The following is a 17,957-nucleotide window of genomic DNA, read 5'->3' as shown; positions in this document are numbered from 1 at the left end:
ACTCATCCTGTAGCTGCTGATCTTATCCTGTATCGATTAAAGCAACCAGTAAACACCGTTCTGTCTCCATTTAAGGCAGTGGGATTGTTCCTGCCTAAGTCCCGGGAGAATTTTGCTCTCTGTATTTAGCATTGTGGTAGCAGAGTTTGTCAGGATTTCTGGGCCAGGAGGTTTTCCAGAATGGCTACCCCTGGGATATTGGAAAATCTCAGTAACACTCTGCTGTGAGGAGAGTGTGTTCCTCGCAGGCCAACAGTCACCGTGCCTGCTCTTGGGGACAAGGATCTGATCATCTTGGCCATATCAGCTTATTCATCATGACCTGTGTGGCAGGGAAGCCCTATGGATATTTGCACCTAGAAATGGCTGCATGGTAGAATTTTCAGCCTTTAACATATGGGCTGAGGCGTTGTGGTTATGGTGGGTGAGATCAGGGAAGACGGCACCAAAAAAGAAACACTAAATTTGTCTGTGCTCCACCTAATGCATGAACACACACACACCCAGCCCTGCTAGTCATTCCAGTGACAGCCCCCACCCCTTCCCCTCCCCTCCCCTCCCCTCTCCAGTCCAGTCCTGCTAGTCATTCCAGGAATATGCCTCTTCCTAGCCACCATCACCCCAGCCATCTGCTTATTCACCCTGCAGGGAGAATGTGCCTTTAGCAGACCTTGTTAGGAAACGGGCAAAGGCTCGTTTTTAAATACTGCCCTTGGAAGCCTGTTCTAAACTTGGTTATAACAAGCCCATTTGGAGCCCTGCCCCTGGGCCCTAGAGGACATTGCTTTTCCCTGGGCTACACTGTACAAACACTGCCAATATACCCTTCATGGGCTCTTGCACCTTTTCTCCAGCTCCATAGGAGTGAGCCAGGCTACTCAGCCACTGACTGCTCCCTGGAGCAGGGGGGATGGGGCCGTGACCCCCACAGCCTGACTCACTGGCCAGGGTGGTCGAGTGAGGGCTAGGCATGGGGTAGTAACTTACTGCTGGTCCAGGCCAGCATCATCACTAGCCCTACCCTGGGAGACCAAGCAGAAGCTGGGAGTCACAGTGCCTGGGGGAGTAGGTCGAGCGGTGCCGTGTATGCACCCCTTTGCTCAGGGCTGTGTCTGATGGCACCATCTGGCCCTGGCTTTTCAGTAACAAGCCTGGTGCACTAACAAAGCTCTTTTCCCCCTTGCAGTTTACCGTACAATCAGTATTTCGGAGGCGTGTCTGCTTTAAGCAAGGAGCAATTCGTAAAAATCAATGGATTTCCTAATAATTACTGGGGCTGGGGTGGCGAAGATGACGACATTTATAACAGGTAAGACCCAAGCTGGAACGTGCTTGGCCAGATTTCCTGCCACTGTTGCTGTGCAGCTAGAAGCCTCTACTAGCCTTGGCCCTCAGCGCTGTTCTCCCTGTCTGCGTGTGACCTGTGACCCCCTCGAGCAATGCTTAAAGCCGCTGGCTTTCGCCGGCGCTGTGTCTGCAGCCCGGCATGCTAGAGCCTCCCCTCTTCTCTCACTCTGTGGGCAGGGCCTCGCCAGAGGTGCATTGGAGTGGCCAGAGAGGAGTGAGGAGTGTGTATGCTGTAAATAGCACTTCCAGCGGAAGAGCTCTTCAGGAATCCTCCTGGGGAGACGCTAGCTGGGAGCATCCGTCCATTCCAGCTCCCGTGTCCTATGGTTGGGTGGGTTGAGGGGCTGCACCGAGCTCCTTGCTGGCTAGGGCTGTGTTTGCTGCCCACCACAGCCATTTGGGGCTCTTCGCCATCTCTGACCCTGCAGCACAGCCCTCGTAGGGAAGTGGAGGTGGTGATGGAGTCTCCCCTCCGGCGCAGGGTTCTGATTTCACAGCAAGTCGGAGAAGGTGAGCTGGGAGCTGGAGCGGCCCTTCACGCACACACCCAGATAGCCGCGCTGACAGTGCCCGTGTTCATTTCCCCTCCTCATCCAGAGGAACTGTCACGGTGCAGGCTGATACAAATGCAGAGCTCCAACCTGGTGCTGTGTGGGTCTGCAGCCAAGGGAGGCCCTGGAGCACGGGGCGCCCTGCTCACTGTTTGTGCTGGCTCCCAGCCAAAGCAAGCTGGGGCAGGGAGGAGCAGCCGGCACCCAGTGGCAGAGGGTGCTGTGTGAGCTCTCTGAGCAGTTTGCTGGTGGTGCTGATCTCGGTGTGAGGCCTGAGAGAGGCCAGGGCCATGGGTTCAGCAGCAGCAGCAAGATTCCTCTGTCTTCCAGAATCTGTTTTCTCCTCACTTGCTATGTTCGGTGATTCCTACCCAGCGCTGGGGACAGGGGAGCTGGGAAGGCCAGGCTTCCTGCAGAGGGGCACCTCAATCCAACCCCCAAGTCACTCCGTCAGGAAACTCTCTACAGCTCAAGGTGGGGTGGGGAGAAGAGCTGCGGGGCACTGGCTTGGGGGGGTCTGTTCAGCATGCCATGGCAAGTTCTCTGCATGTGGGAGAAGTGAGGAACCTCACCTGCATGATAGGAACACAGTCGATCTGAAACTCGGCCCAGTGTGGAATCTTGCAGTTCCAGTTCGCAGGGAACGGTGTCTGTCAGCAAAATGTAAGCAGCTGCAAAATAGTAAACTGTAAAATAGAACCCTAAAAATTCCAGGAATGAGCGTAAAATACCCTGGAACCCAGCCCAGGGAGCTATTTGCACGGTGCAGCTTGTGCTTATTTTTTACAATTTTTTTCCACGCTGAGAGCAGACCAGTAGGGTTTGGAAATCTCCAGTGTTTTGATTTTTCAGTTCATACATGAAAGGTTTTGCTAACCTCTGTTTAATCTGAAATGTTTCTCTACCGCCTTGTAATAGGCTTTTATACTTCCCCTGAGTTTATGAAACAGCTTCACACATGTGTTGGCTGAGACATCTGTAAATGTTAGGGTTTACCTGTTTAAAAAAAGCAAAACCAACTTTGCATGATGTCACCTGCTTAAAGGAAAATTATATTCCCTTTGTAAAATGCTCCGACATCTGTGGCTGGAACCCGTTACAGAAGAGCTAGAGAGCATTAGAAAAGGGAGAGGGAGGCAGTGGTATAAAATCTGAAATCATAGAATCATGGAAACATTGGGCCGGAAGGAACCTCAGGAGGTCACCAAATCCAGCCCCTGCACTGAGGCAGGACCAACCCAACCTAGACCAACCCTGAGAGGTGTTTGTCCAGCCTGTTCTTAAACACTTCCAGTGCTGGGGATTCCGCCACCTCCCTCTGAAGCCTGTTCCAGAGCTGAACTACCCTGAGAGTTAAAATTTTGTGTAGCTTTTGACTCTATGTAGGAACAGCAAAGAGAACGCAGGAAAGGGCCAGCTGACCAGTGTTAGAAAAGCTTGCTCTAGGGTCACATTTCCTGAGTGGCAAGACCCCTGTCTGGTTTCAGAGTAGCAGCCGTGTTAGTCTGTCTTCGCAAAAAGAAAAGGAGGACTTGTGGCACCTTAGAGACTAACCAATTTATTTGAGCATAAATAAATTCATTTGAGCCCTGTCTGTCACATTCAGTGGTGTCTCAGTAAAGGTGAGCCGCATTTAGGCTACACTGGTAATACTTAGGTTGCCAGAACACTTTACAGCTTGAAAGCACTTTCCCACCATTTTGGTAGGAGCACAGAATATCTTCCACCAGAAGGTGTAAAACTCTATCTACATATTGCACATAGTGTCTAACCACAAAACTTCCCCCAGCCCCCAAGGATGGGCAGAAACAGACCCAGCTTTAGTCCCACGCTCCGATTTCGAAAGATGCAGAGTTAAAGGCTGGAACACTAATTCTGGTAGTTTCAGACAAGCACAGCACACTCCCGATTATTCGAGCAGCATGGGGGACTCCAATTTTATTCAGGTAATTGGGAGTTTGGATAATGGAAAGGGCATGAGCGGCAGGGAGCCCCTCTGCAGTCACGGCCCCGCTCACTCCTTCCCATGAGAGCGGGGCTGAGTGGCCGCAAGAGTCATTCTTCAGCAGCGTGGCCTCCCCCACAGCCAGGGTCTCTGCTCCGTTCTCCGGATGTGCATTGTTCCCCGCTGGGGACCGAAGATGGGATTCAGATAACGCAATGGCGTTATGTTCAGATGGCAATTGGGTTTCGGCAAATCAGGAGCATCCTGTAGGTGTGTGCGTACGGAATAGTACGGGTGGAACAGACAAGTGAGAGACTGCTGTGGGAAGGTAATGGAGAGCCAGTTAAGGTGGGAAGAAATGGAGACGGGTGGATCCAGTGGGGTGCTGAGCATCCCCAACTTCCTCTGGAGTCTGTGGGAGCTGACAGCACTTGGCACCCTACAGGATTGAGCCCATAAGCGTTAGCCAGGTGTAGGAGTTCCGAATAGGAAGCCAGAGGGTAACAGCAGAGATCCAGTGCTGACTGCATGGGGCAGTTCTGCAGAGATGTTGTTGCACCATCTGGACGGGGAGTAGTTTTGAAAGCTAAGAAGGCAGTTGTTCGTGGGTGGCCCAAACTAAACAATAGTGTGGCTGCCGACCCTGCTAAATGGCATTTAAGACCCCCCCACACACACGCACACACACGCACATACACACACCACAATTTAACTTTCTTCTGCAAGGAGAGAGTCGGTATCATTAACCCCATACTGCAAATTCGTCTTCTGCGTGAATCTAGCAGGCAGTACTGCAGCTTGGTTCAAACCTTTCCGCTTTCTCACTGCATTGCCTTATCAGCGGGATTGCAAATGGCAGATTTGAAAGTGACCTGGGCCATTGCTTTGGCTCAGGAAGCTTTACCATTGGATCAGCAGAGCTGTGCAGATGATGGAGTTTTTTTCAGTTCAATGCCAGTTCCAAAAAACTGGGAGAAAAAATTGTTTTGCGTCAACCCAAAACCAACATTTTTTGGAATTTTAAGTGAATCAGTCAGAAGACCTTGTATTGGGTCACACAAAGTGTTTAATTTCAAACAAGGAGAGGGAGGGAATATCTTTTATTGGATCAGCTTCTGTTGGGGGGAGACAAGCCTTCGAGCCACACAGAGCTCCTCTTCGGATCTGGGAAAGGTACTCAGAGGGCACGTCTACACAGCAACTAGACACCCGTGGCTGGCCCGTGTCAGCCGACTCAGGCTCGTGGGGCTCAGGCTGTGGGGCTCTTTCATTGCTGGGTAGATTCTGGCCTCGGGCTGGAGCCTGGGCTCAAGGACACTGTGGGGCTTTAGGGTCTCTCTCTCTCACCCAGTGACCATTTATGACATTCATTTTGACATTTCCAGAACTGTTTTTCTTTTTCTCTGACTGAAACAATTGGCACAAATTTGTGAAATGTTTTGGTTGCCCTGAATCTGCATTTTTGGGCCAAAAAAAGAAAGCTTTAGGTAGAAGTGGCTTTAACTGGGTACTCAGGTACTTATTAGGAATAATAGCAGCCTCTTGATTTGTTTACTTTCACAGGCTGGTTTTTAAAGGTATGAGAATATCTCGCCCAGATGCTGTAATTGGGAAGTGCCGAATGATTCGCCATGCAAGAGACCACAAAAATGAACCCAACCCTCAGAGGTGTGTCCATCTCACTTCACCTTCTTGACACGTTAGACATGCTCTCAAGGCTGATAGTTCCGGATTATCCCGCTTTCTCCTTACTGTGTAGAGGTCTGATCACACAAGTTACTTTACTCAGTGGGCCGAGTGTTCACACGGTTCTTGTACCTGACCTGATGGAACGTGCTGGGCTATCCAGATGCAGGATTAACTTTGAACACTTTGATTATTTCAATCCAGGGGTGGCCAAACTTACTGACCCTCCGAGCCGCATACGACCATCTTCAGAAATTCGAGTGCCGGGATGCACCTGCCAGCTCGGGGCTTCACCTCTGTGGGAAGGAGAGGGTCTTGGGCTTCAGTCCTACAGAAAGGTCCTGCCAGGGCTCAGGGTTTCAGCCCTGCTCCTGCCGAAGCCCTGAGCCATGGCAGGCGTGCCCAGCGGGGCTGAAGCCCTGAGACCCCTCTCCCCTCTGGGCAGAAGCCCCTAGCCCCACCACAGCAGGGCAGAAGCCCCAAGCTTTCCCTCCCCCAGTCTGGTAGGCGGAGAATGGGGTGGGGGGGGACATAGGGGACGCTGTGAGCTGCACTTTAACTCTAAAAGAGCTGCATGTGGCTCGCAAGCCCTAGTTTGGTCACCCCTGTTTTAATCCTTTCTTGTGGCCATTGAGCTATAGAGCTGTGATGCAGGTGGGTGCAGTGTACTGCGTGCAATTCAAGGTCATTACAACGTTAATATTACAATATTGCATCCTTTTGTTTTCACAGGTTTGACAGAATTGCCCACACAAGGGAGACCATGAATTCTGATGGCTTAAATACGTTGTCATACAAGGTAGTGAAAACGGATAAATACCCACTGTATACAAAAATCACAGTGGATGTTGGCTCACCAAAAAAGTAGTGTTGGAGAGGCAGAAGTGAAGACTTAGAAGCTACCAGGGATATCTGATCCGTAGGATTTTTATATGTACTGTTTTTTACTCAGAATGAACAAGAAGGCCGCATTCAGCTATGCAAAGTTTTTCCCGGTCTGCTGGACAAGTGAGACTTCTTAATCCCAAACTTGGCTTTACACAACTTTCTAGCTCTACGGTATTTTTGTAAGTTTAGAAACTGTAAATAAGAGTTGTAAATATTTACATTGCCAGAAAACGCTGGATATTATGTATTCGCTGCAGTGCTCCCCACATAAATATTTTATTCAAATGTTATTGTTCACAAACAAATGATGAATCAGCAATTATTACCTGTATTATTTCTTCCATATGTTAAATTAGGTAGACGAGAACACCGCGTTAAATTCTTTGCTGTTGTTACTTTATGAAGGACTGGAAAATGCTGCTAAAATTGTACACGTTTATACTTCGTCTTCAACTTTTTGTTAGTGGAGGCCAGTATTGTTTAGTCTTGTCTCATGTCAACCAAAACAAACACTTTTTTTTTTAATTTTATGCAGAGCAGGTTTTGGAAAAATTGATCTTACAAAATCTGTAACAGCGACAGTTTTTATTATCTCAGAGGGGATTTTAATAAGGCCCCAGCCCTCCAGCGAGCGCTGTATAGACAGGACATTTAGGCTTGGTGGGAGCTGCCCAGGACGGTGTAAATATGATGATTGGTGCAAGAAGTGCTGTCTCCAGGTGACCTGCACGGAAAGATGTCTCTTGCTCGATAGAGCAGTGCCAGATGCATTCTATTTTTAATAAAGGCAAATTGGTTGTAATTATGGGCTGAAACTATAGTCTTTTTAATTAAAATTTACTGACATTTGTTTACTTTCGTAAGAGCTTTTCGCACCATTTAAATACCATATAAATTTGACAAAAACAAAATGCATTTTTCTTACTGTTGTACATAAAACTTGAATTCACTGTTCCTTTTGTTTTGTGATATTTTAAGATGCCGTGAGAGAAATTTGGTTTTTAAAAGAGACGTATGTTAATACCTTGATTAAACTAGGATGTAGCATAATTGTTAAATGAGGCTTAAAAATAGTCTGTTATCACAATGACAGGTTCTTATGGTGCTTCATGATGTGTGAGCCATGGATTAAGTTTGCGCTACGTATTTGTCCATGAAATCTCTTGCCTTCTTTAATGCTTTAATACTGACAGGACAGTACAGATCAGGCTTACTTTGCTGATCTGAAGCCTACACTAAAAGTGTGTCTAAGATGTGAGAAAGTGTTCCAGGTCCGTACTTGTTTGTAACTTCTGCAGCCACTGAGGAGTGTGCACTTTCTTGTTCACGGCATTTTTAAACTGCAGATAGGCAGCTGTGCCATCCTATGTACCTTGCCTTTCCGCTTTATGACATGATGAAAACCCCTTCAGCATTATGGCATTTAGAGCCGGTCAGAATTTCACCTCAAAGCATGGACATCTCAGCAGTGTTTGTGAACTTTTTGCCACTTTTCCGCCAGCTCAATCTAAAATGACTTATGCTAATTGGGCCTGATCCAAAACTCTCAGGAGTCAGTGTGAGGGTTAGTAGGAGCTCTGGATCAGGCCTGCGGGGTTACTCCTGCATCTAGGTGTGTTTACCTGGAGAGTAGAAGTGGAGCTTAAGTCCCATTTGTTTTACACAAGGAAGGAAGGGGCTGATCTAAAGATGGGGGGAGGGCTGTTTTATTTAAATGTGCTTTTTGGCCACTGGCTATGGCTAAAGTCATGGACGGAAGCCCCAGTAACCCCATGGGGTGCCTGGGGGGGTGCCTGCCCTTCCATCTGATTTGTAAGGGCTTGTCTACTAACACAAGTTAAAGTGAAGCCAGTGTGGACACTCTCTTACCTGTTTGGAACTAGCTCTGTTGGTTTAGTTTACACCTACCAACACAAGCCAAACCCATGTGAGAGTGTCCACACACCAAGGTGCACCAAATCTGTATACAATCACACCTTGAGTTAACCAGGACAGCTCTGGCTTCTGATCAGTATGAGGGAGAACCACTTCTTGGCAGCATTGTTTGGAACTAGGACCTGATCTGCCATTGCAGGATCCTCACCTAAGAGCCAGCCTGCAAACACCTGCTCTTGGGTGTAATTGTACTCATGCTAGGAATTGCATTACAAAGTTACTGATGTGTTGGCAGAGATGCAGTAGCATGTAGCTTAGATCCCTTCTAGAATCTGGGTTAATTTTCTCTCTGCAAAACCCACGCACATGCAGCAGCATTGATTAGTAGCCAAACGTGGCCTGGGATTTTCAGAGGAGTCTAAGGCGTGTGGGCCCCAGCTCCCACTGAATGCCAGGGTAGTATGGGAACCAAACTCAGCCGAGGCTCTTTGGAAAATCCCAGAATCTTTGTGCGTCTCTTCCCCCCCCACACACATCCCACACCCCCCATCTGCCCCTTCTCCTGTCAACTGAAACATCTGAATCTTCCGAGATTTGTTTAATCCTCTAGCTGCCCAACCTTTGCAAAGACACAATATATTGCATTTGATTGTTTTGCCTTACTAATATATGAAGATCAGGAAAATTTCTGTAGAAAGCTTTCAATTTTAAATCTCAAAGAATGGAATTAATGTAAGTAGTAACGTTCTGGCTGTTAGATTAGAGATTTCTACAAATGTGCCTTAAAAGGAAAAGGGGAAGGAAACCTTGAACAAACAGAACAGCATGTATCATATCAGACACTTAAGAGTTCCCATGGGCTGCTGATTTACTTTTCCTTTACTAATATTTAAAACGGTAAACTATTTAAGAAAAGTTTTTAAAAGACAAAATCTTCCCCCCCTTTCTTAATATGTGTAACCCTGTGGTGCTGGGCCAGGATTTCACCAGGGTGAGTTCTCATGCAAAGTACATCTATCAAACTGTGAAATTTCTTCTCAATTTGACCAGTCCATGAAATCCAGTCATTATTCTCTCTGGGATTTTCAGGGACCTTAGCAGTAAACAAGTATGTAACTCGGAAATGAATTTTGACTGAATCTTAGTTTGTGGTGGATCCTATTCAGACGTCGATGGTAACGCTCACTGAAATGATCATGTGTAAAAATGGGCAAAATTTAAAACACATAACCGGATGTAAAACAAATGCAGATACCTAATTTCGTCATAACAATTGTTTTTTAGAATACTAAGCATTCTGGTATGTGGCCTTTTATCATGTGGCCTTTGCTCATTTGCTGGACTGTGTAGAGGTTTTCAGCATGTTTTCCATAGATGGTTTTGCTTTGCACTTTTATCACTCGTATTATTTCCACATGTAAAAGCTGAGGTCCCTATGTTCATGTTCACATCAAATAAAGTATTTTCAGTCTTTACAGGTAGTGATATTACTTGAAGAAATGTATTTTGTCTGTCTCTTCCATAGCTACTCTGTCCAGTTGCAGGCCACCTCGGGTTTCCAGTTTAAACTCCTCTTCACAGGCTCTACCCCCTTCCTCCTGCCAACAGTAATGGCCTGAGTGAGGGATGGGCCTTGCAGCCTCCAGCACCCTATTGTGGGCTCTGGTGGGCCCATAAGCAGGGTCCTCCACTGAGGAGGTTTGGGAGTCAGAATTAGGACTGTCAAGCGATTAAAAAAATTAATCGTGCAATTAAACGATAATAGATACCATTTATTTAAATATTTTGGATGTTTTCTACCTTTTCAAATATATTGATTTCAATGACAACGCAGAATACAAAGTGTACAGTGCTCACTTTATATTTTTATTACAAATATTTGCATTGTAAAAAACAAAAGAAATAATATTTTTCAATTCACCTCAAACAAGTACTGTAGGGCAATCTCTTTATCATGAAAGCTGAACTTACAAATGTAGAATTATGTACAAAAAACCTTGCATTCAAAAATAAAACAATATAAAACTTTAGAGCCTGCAAGTCCACTCAGTCCTACTTCGTGGTCAGCCAATCGCTCAGATAAACAAGTTTCTTTACATTTGCAGAAGATAATGCTGCCTGCTTCTTGATTACATCACCTGAAAGTGAGAACAGGTGTTTGCATGGCACTGTTGTAGCCAGTGTTGCAAGATTTACATGCCAGATGCGCTAAAGATTCATACGTCCCTTCATGCTTTAGCCACCATTCCAGAGGAAATGCTTCCATGCTGATGACAGGTTCTGCTTGGTAATGATCCAAAGCAGTGCGGACCAACGCAGGTTCATTTTCATCATCTGAGTCAAACGCCACCAGCAGAAGGTTGATTTTTCTTTTTCAGCGGTTTGGGTTCTGTAGTTTCCGCATTAGAGTCTTGCTCTTTTAAGACTTCTGAAAGCATGCTCCACACCTCGTCCCTCTCGGATTTTGGAAGGCACTTCAGATTCTTAAACCTTGGGTCGAGTGCTGTAGCTATCTTAAAAATTTCACATTGGTATCTTCTTTGAATTTTGTCAGATTTGCAGTGCAAGTGTTCTTAAAACAAACAACATGTGCTGGGTCGTCATCCGAGACTGCTATAACATGAAATACATGGCAGAATGCGGGTAAAACAGCCGGGGACAGACAATTCCCCCCCAAGGAGTTCAGTCACAAATTTAATGAATGTGTTACTTCCATACTTATGATGCTTGTTAAAAAAATACGTCCCCTGGAACAATGGATGAAGTATGAAGAGGCATATGAAACTTTAGCATATCTAGCACGTAAATATCTTGTGACTCTAGCTACAGCAGTGCCATGTGAACGCCTGTTCTCGCTTCCAGGTGCATTGTAATTCAGAAGCGGGCAGAATTATCTCCTGCAAATGTAAACAAACTTGTTTATCTGAGCGACTGGCTGAACAAGAAGTAGGACTGAGCGGACCTGTGGGCTCGAAAGTTTTACACTGGTTTGTTTTTGAGGGCAGCTATGTAACCAAAATACCTACATTTGTCATTTGCACTTCCATGATAGCGATTGCACTCCAGGACTTGTATGAGGTGAATTGAAAAATACTATTTCTTTTGTTTATCATTTTTACAGTGAAAATATTTGTAATCATAAATACTATAAAGTGAGCAGTATACACTTTGTATCCTGTGTTATAACTGAAATCGATATATTTGACAAGGTAGAAAAAAATCCAAAAATATTTAATAAATTTTAATTGGTATTCTATTACTTAACAGTGTGATTAATTGCAATTTAATTTTTTAAATCGTGATATTTTTAAGTTAATCATGAGAGTTGACTGCGATTAATTGACAGCCCTAAACAGAATGCTGGGCCTGGTAGTTCAAGTATCCTACATGCCCTAGGGGAGAGGTGCGTTCTCCTGCAGCCAGGATCCCAGCTGTGTAGGGTTTCACAGGTCAGTTAAAACATCTGATTGCACCAAGGAGAGAACCATAGGACTGGAAGGGAACTCGAGAGGTCATCTAGTCCAGTTCCCTGCACTCTTGGCGGGACTAAGTATTATCTAGACCATCCCTGGTGTTTGTCCAACCTGCTCTTGAAAACCTCCAGTGATGGAGATTTCACAACCTCCCTAGGCAATTTATTCCAGTGCTTAACCACCCTGACAGGAAGTTTTTTTCTAATGTCCAACCTAAACCTCCCTTGCTGCAATTTAAGCCCATAGCTTCTTGTCCTGTCCTCAGAGTTGAGAACAATTTTTCTCCCTCCTCCTTGTAACAACTTTTTATGTACTTGAAAACGGTTATCATGTCCCCCCTCAGTGTTCTCTTCTCCAGATTAAACAAATCCAATTTTTTCAATCTTCCCTCATCGGTCATGATTTCTGGACCTTTAATCATTTTTGTTGCTCTTCTTTGGACTTTCTCCGATTTGTCCCCATCTTTCCTGAAATGTGGCACCCAGAAGTGGACACAGTACTCCAGTTGAGGCCTAATCAGCACTGAGTAGAGCGGAATAATTACTTCTCATGTCTTGCTTACAATGCATCTGCTAATACATCCCAGAATAATGTTTGCTTTTTCTTGCAATAGTGTTCCACTATGACCCCCAGATCCCTTTCGACTGTACTCCTTCCTAGGCAGTCATTTCCGATCCAGGCAAATAGCACTTCCAGTTAATGAAGCTGTTCTGGAACCTGCTAGAGCAGTCTGGCATACACCCGTCACATATGTCCCCTACCCCAAGAGAGCAGAGAAATGCTATTTTGTTCCAGCCAAGGGAGCAGAATTTCTTTTTACCCATCCCACACCACTCTCTTTCTGGTTGTCCAGACTGCCACGGAGAGATCTAGACAACAACCATCAAAATCCACCCTTTCTGACAAGACTTGTTTGGAAGAAAGGTCTTCACATCCACTAGCTTTCAGTTATATATAACGAACAATCAAGCGCTGTTGGCTAAGTACAATTATCTGAACTATTCCAAGTTCACCAATTTTTGTAGACGTGCTGCCACAGCAAGACAGAGCTCAATTCCAAGCTCTCATCGAAGGTAACCTGCTAGCCGGAACAGCAGTTCAATCAGCTGTTGATGCAGCAGACGCATAATCAAGATCAATGGCAATGGCCATTGTAATGCACCATAAGTCATGGCTACATGCTTCAGGATTTCCCATGGCGATCCAAAACACCATAGAGGACTTAAATGAAGCTCATCTTTTCAGTGAGTGGACAGATGAGTTCTTACACATTCTGAAGGACTCCAGCTACCCTCCACTCCTTGGGAATATATACACTGCTACCAGCTGTCACATAGAAATTGTTCATAGAATATCAGGGTTGGAAGGGACCTCAGGAGGTCATCTGGTCCAACCCCCTGCTCAAAGCAAGACCAATCCCCAATTTTTGCCCCAGGTCCCTAAATGGCCCCCTCGAGGATTGAACTCACAACCCTGGGTTTAGCAGGCCAATGCTCAAACCACTGAGCTATCCCTCCCCCCCAACTTCCTGGGGTAAGGGCTCATTCTCCAAGAGCACAAGCGACATCAGGGGCATTGCTTCAGGAAGTACCTCTACTTGACATTTGCAAGGCAGCTAAGTGGCGTTCCAACCGGACATGCATAGAATCATAGAATATCAGGGTTGAAAGAGACCTCAGGAGGTATCTAGTCCAACCCCCTGCTCAAAGCAGGACCAACCCCAACTAAATCATCCCAGCCAGGGCTTTGTTAAGCCAGGGCTTAAAAACCTCTCAGGATGGAGTTCCACCACCTCCCCAGGTAACCCATTCCAGTGCTTCACCACCCTCCTAGTGAAATAATGTTTCCTAATATCCAACCTAGACCTCCCACCACTGCAACTTGAGACCATTGCTTCTTGTTCTGTCATCTCCCACCACTGAGAACAGCCGAGCTCCATCCTCTTTGGAACCCCCTTTCAGGTAGTTGAAAGCAACTATCAAATCTCTCCTCACTCTTCTGCAGACTAAATAAGCCCAGTTCCCTCAGCCTCTCCACATAAGTCATGTGCCCCAGCACCCTAATCATTTTTGTTGCCCTCCGCTGGACACTCTACATCTTGTCTACATCCTTTCCGTAGTAGCGGGACCAAAACTGGATGCAGTACTCCAGATGTGGCCTTACCAGTGCCGAATAGAGGGGAATAATCACTTCCCTTGATCTGCTGGCAATGCTCCTACTAATGCAGCCCAATATGCCATTAGTCTTCTTGGCAACAAGGGCACACTGTTGACTCATATCCAGTTTCTCATCCACTGTAATCCCCAGGTACTTTTCTGCAGAACTGCCTCTATAGCAGTGCCTGGGATTCTTCCTTCTTAAGTGCAGGACCTTGCACTCGTCCTTGTTGAACCTAATCAGATTTCTTTTGGCCCAATCCTCCAATTTGTCTAGGTCACTCTGGACCCTATCCCTACCCTCCAGCATATCTACCTCTCCCCCCAGCTTAGTGTCATGCATGAACTTGCTGAGGGTGTAATCCAGCTCATCATCCGGATCATTAATGAAGATGTTGAACAAAAACGGCCCCAGAACCGACCTCTGGGGGACTCCACTTGTTACCGGCTGCCAACTAGACATTGAGCCATTGACACTATCTGTTGAGCCCAACGATCTAGCGAGCTTTCTATCCACTGTGATGGGGCAAGCCCAGATGGCTATAGAAAAGTAGTGGGAGACAGATATATTAGCCCCAGGTTAAAAAAATCCCTGTTACCAGGATAAGTAAATGGTAGCTACTCCAGGTCAATTAAGACACCTGGGGCCAATTAAGATCTTTACCGAAGGCAGGCAAAATAGCTAGGTTGATTGGGACACCTGAAGCCCATTAGGGGCTGGCTGAAACTAGTTAAAAGCCTCCCAGTTAGTCAGTTGGGTGAGTGTGTCAGGAGCTGTAGGAGGAAGTTGCACTGTTGGAGGAACTAAGCAGTTCAAGCCATATCAGGCGCAAGGAAGGAGGCCCTGAGGTAACGGTGAAGAAGATATTGAGTGGGGGCTGCTGTGGGGAAGTGGCCCAGGTAATTGTACACGTTCTATTTCCAAAAAGTCAACTACCATAGCTGCTACTATTAGGGTTCCTGGGCTGGAGCCCGGAGTAGAGGGCGGGCCCAGGCTCCCCTCCCCCCTCCCCTCCCCAATTAATCACTGAGACTCAGAGACAACAGAGACTGTGTGAGGGAGGGTGGCTTCTCCTCACCTCCCTTGCTGGCTTATGATGAAAATGGCTCAGTAGGCTGTGACCCTTGCCTCTCGAGAGAGAAGGGTTACGTGGAGGGTCACAGTGAGCCTCTGAGGCTAGTGAAATCTGCCAGGAAGCATGGGACACACTGAGACAAGGACAGAGCTTTGTCACAACTGGTGTCAGGAGTGGGATCGTCATTCACAGCGTGGTGGAAGAAAGAGGTTTAAAAAATAAAAGTGCACTGGGGTTTTGGGTTTTTTGTTTGTTTTTGTTTGTTTGTTTTGTACCACAATGGAGGAGGTGGTCAGAGCTCTGGTACAAGCCGCGGCAGCCCAGCAGGAGGCCACCCGGGTTCAGGCAATGGCGCAACAGGAGTCTATGCGGCTACACCAGGAAACCAATCAATTATTAATGGGCCAGGTGACCCAAGACTGTGCCCTCTTGTGAGAAGTAGTGGATCAGCTGAAGATCCTCACCACCCAGGCCCAGGGGTCTGACGGGACGCGAACTCTGAGGGCCACTGGTTGTCTGCCAAAGATGACGTCAGAAGATGACGTAGAGGCATATCTCCTCTCATTCGAAAGGACTGCTCAGCGTGAGGCGTGGCCCCAGGAGCAGTGGGCCAGCATTCTCGCCCCCTTTTTGTGTGGAGAGGCCCAGAAGGCCGACTTTGACTTGCCTGCCACAGATGCCATTGACTATACCCGGCTGAAGGCAGAGATCCTAGCACGATCAGGGATGACGGCAGTGTTACAGGCCCAGAGTTTCCATGAGTGGAAATACCAGGAGAACAAACCCCCAAGGTCCCAGCTATTCGACCTCATACACCTTGCACAAAAGTGGTTACAGCCCGAGGCATGCAGCCCGGAGGAGATTTTGGAGATGCTGGTTATAGACCATTACATGCGGGGACTGCCACCAGATCTCCATAAATGGGTAGGCCAGAACGATCCATCCACCTACGATGAGATGATCATGCTGGTAGAAAGACAGATGACAGCCAGGGAACTGACCCGACTACCCAAGGAAGGCCCCTTTCGAAGCAAGCACCTGATCCCAACCCTGGAAGGTTGGGCAGCCAAACTCCCAGGGAGTCCTAGGTGGAAGGGGGGGGCGAAAACCAGCGGGGACCCCAGAAGGAAGGGATTGGCCTGAGTAGGGGGAACCCTGGGACTAAACCCCCTAACCCTTGGGATAGGGGAGTGATTAGAAGCAATTATAGATGTTATACATGTGGGCAGTGGGGACACATAGCAGCACAGTGTCCCAGCACCGAGGAGCCTATGCAATGTAACTTGGGGGATTGGGAGGTCCCGTGCTCCCTTATGCACCTCGCGGGGGTCGCTTTAGCCCCGCATAATTACACCAGGCTAGTGAGGATAAATGGAGCAGAGACTACAGCGCTTGTGGACTCTGGGAGTGCTATCACCCTCATATCGGGTAAGCTGGTAAAAAGTAGTCAGCTGCTACAAGCCAAACGCGTAGCAGTGACGTGCGTGCATGGGGCCGTGAGCCATTACCCCACCATCCCAGTGGAACCCCATTGAGGTGACCGTGGGCGTAGTTCCTAAACTCCCATTTCCTGTAGTCATTGGGAGGGACTATCCAGGGTTTGATAATTTACTCCCCCTGGAGAGGCTGAAGGGAGGTGGGGACTCTGAGGAGAGCAAATCATCACCGGGGGAATGTCAACCCCCAATGTTCGCTGAGATTTCTCAGGATCTGTTCTCAGCCCCCCGAAAGACCCAGAAGACAAAAAAAGAGAGGAAGGCCGTGAAGGCCTTGGGAACCCGGATCCTGACCCAGGGCCAGAAGACTGCCCTAGTAGGCAGATGGACGCAAGCAGCCAACAGAGAAACGTCCACCCCAGAAGGTGAGCCAGAGGCCATCCCCAGCTGTGACGGCAGCGAGCCATTGGAAGAAGCAGAAGCCAGCTTCTGGGAGCTCGGGCAGGTTAGTCCCAGGAGAGAGACTTTCGGGTGGGACCTTTTGAATGCATAGCCATGGACCTGGTAGGGCCCCTAGAGAAGACAGCTCGGGGCAACCAACATGTGCTTGTTGTACTGGACTATGCAACCCAGTACCCGGAAGACGTTCCCCTACGCAACACAGCTTCCAAGACAATAGCTAAGGCGCTAGTACAGATCTTTGCCGGGTTGGGTTACCCAAGGAGATATTGACTGATCAAGGGACACCTTTAGTGTCCAAGTTGATGAAAGATCTCTGTTCATGGCTCCATGTACAAGCCCTATGGACCTCTGTATACCACCCGCACACAGATGGCCTTGTGGAAAGGTTCAATAGGACCTTCAAGGGCATGATCAGGAAAGTGGTGAGCAAAGGATGGGAAAGATTGGGATACCCTATTGCCTTACCCCATGTTCACCATCCGGGAGGTTCCGCAAGCCTCCACGGGTTTCTCTCCATTCGAACTCCTATACAGGCGCCACCCCCGGGGCATATCGGATATAGCTGGAGAAGCATAGGAAGAGGAGCCAAGTCCCAGAAGGAACATAGTCAAGCATGTACTGCAGATGAGGGATCGGATAGCCCGAGTTACGCCCACTGTATGGGAACACTTGGAGAAGGCACAGGAGACCCAACAAACCCATTATAACCACCAAGCAAAGCTTCAACAGGTCCCACCAGGGGATCGGGTGATGGTCCTGGTGCCCACAGCAGAAAGTAAACTGTTGGCCCGGTGACAGGGACCCTACGAAGTGATCGAAGCCATGGGAGAGGTGAACTATAAGGTGCAGCAGCCAGGCTGCCGGAAACTGGAGCAAATTTACCACATCAATCTTCTACAACCTTGGCACAATGGAGAGGCATGCTTAGTCATGCAGGAGACCCTTCCCCGGGAGATTAACTTACACGAGCAAGTGAGGATATCATCCGACTTGACGCCGATCCAAAAGATCGAGGCAGACGACATGATTAATCGCAACCGAGATGTGTTCTCTACAAAACCG

General features: G+C 47.6%; 1 protein-coding gene across 4 annotated transcripts in view; it reads left to right on the top strand.

Annotated features, from left to right (window-relative positions):
- Positions 1-9,767, top strand: part of B4GALT1 (beta-1,4-galactosyltransferase 1) — a 59,100-nt gene extending 49,333 nt beyond the window's left edge. For all 4 annotated transcript variants that reach the window (XM_043547649.1, XM_037902380.2, XM_043547648.1 and 1 more), the window contains 3 exons: positions 1,187-1,309; positions 5,407-5,511; positions 6,262-9,767. In XM_043547649.1, the coding sequence (XP_043403584.1) occupies positions 1,187-1,309; positions 5,407-5,511; positions 6,262-6,397 (364 nt within the window). In that variant the 3' untranslated portion in view covers positions 6,398-9,767. The remainder of the gene's footprint in view (positions 1-1,186; positions 1,310-5,406; positions 5,512-6,261) is intronic.
- The last annotated feature ends 8,190 nt before the right edge of the window (positions 9,768-17,957 follow it).

Source organism: Chelonia mydas, chromosome 5, assembly GCF_015237465.2.
Source record: "Chelonia mydas isolate rCheMyd1 chromosome 5, rCheMyd1.pri.v2, whole genome shotgun sequence".
Lineage (NCBI taxonomy): Eukaryota > Metazoa > Chordata > Testudines > Cheloniidae > Chelonia > Chelonia mydas.
Note: the sequence above shows the minus strand (reverse complement) of the source record. Positions and strands in the feature narration are given on the sequence as shown.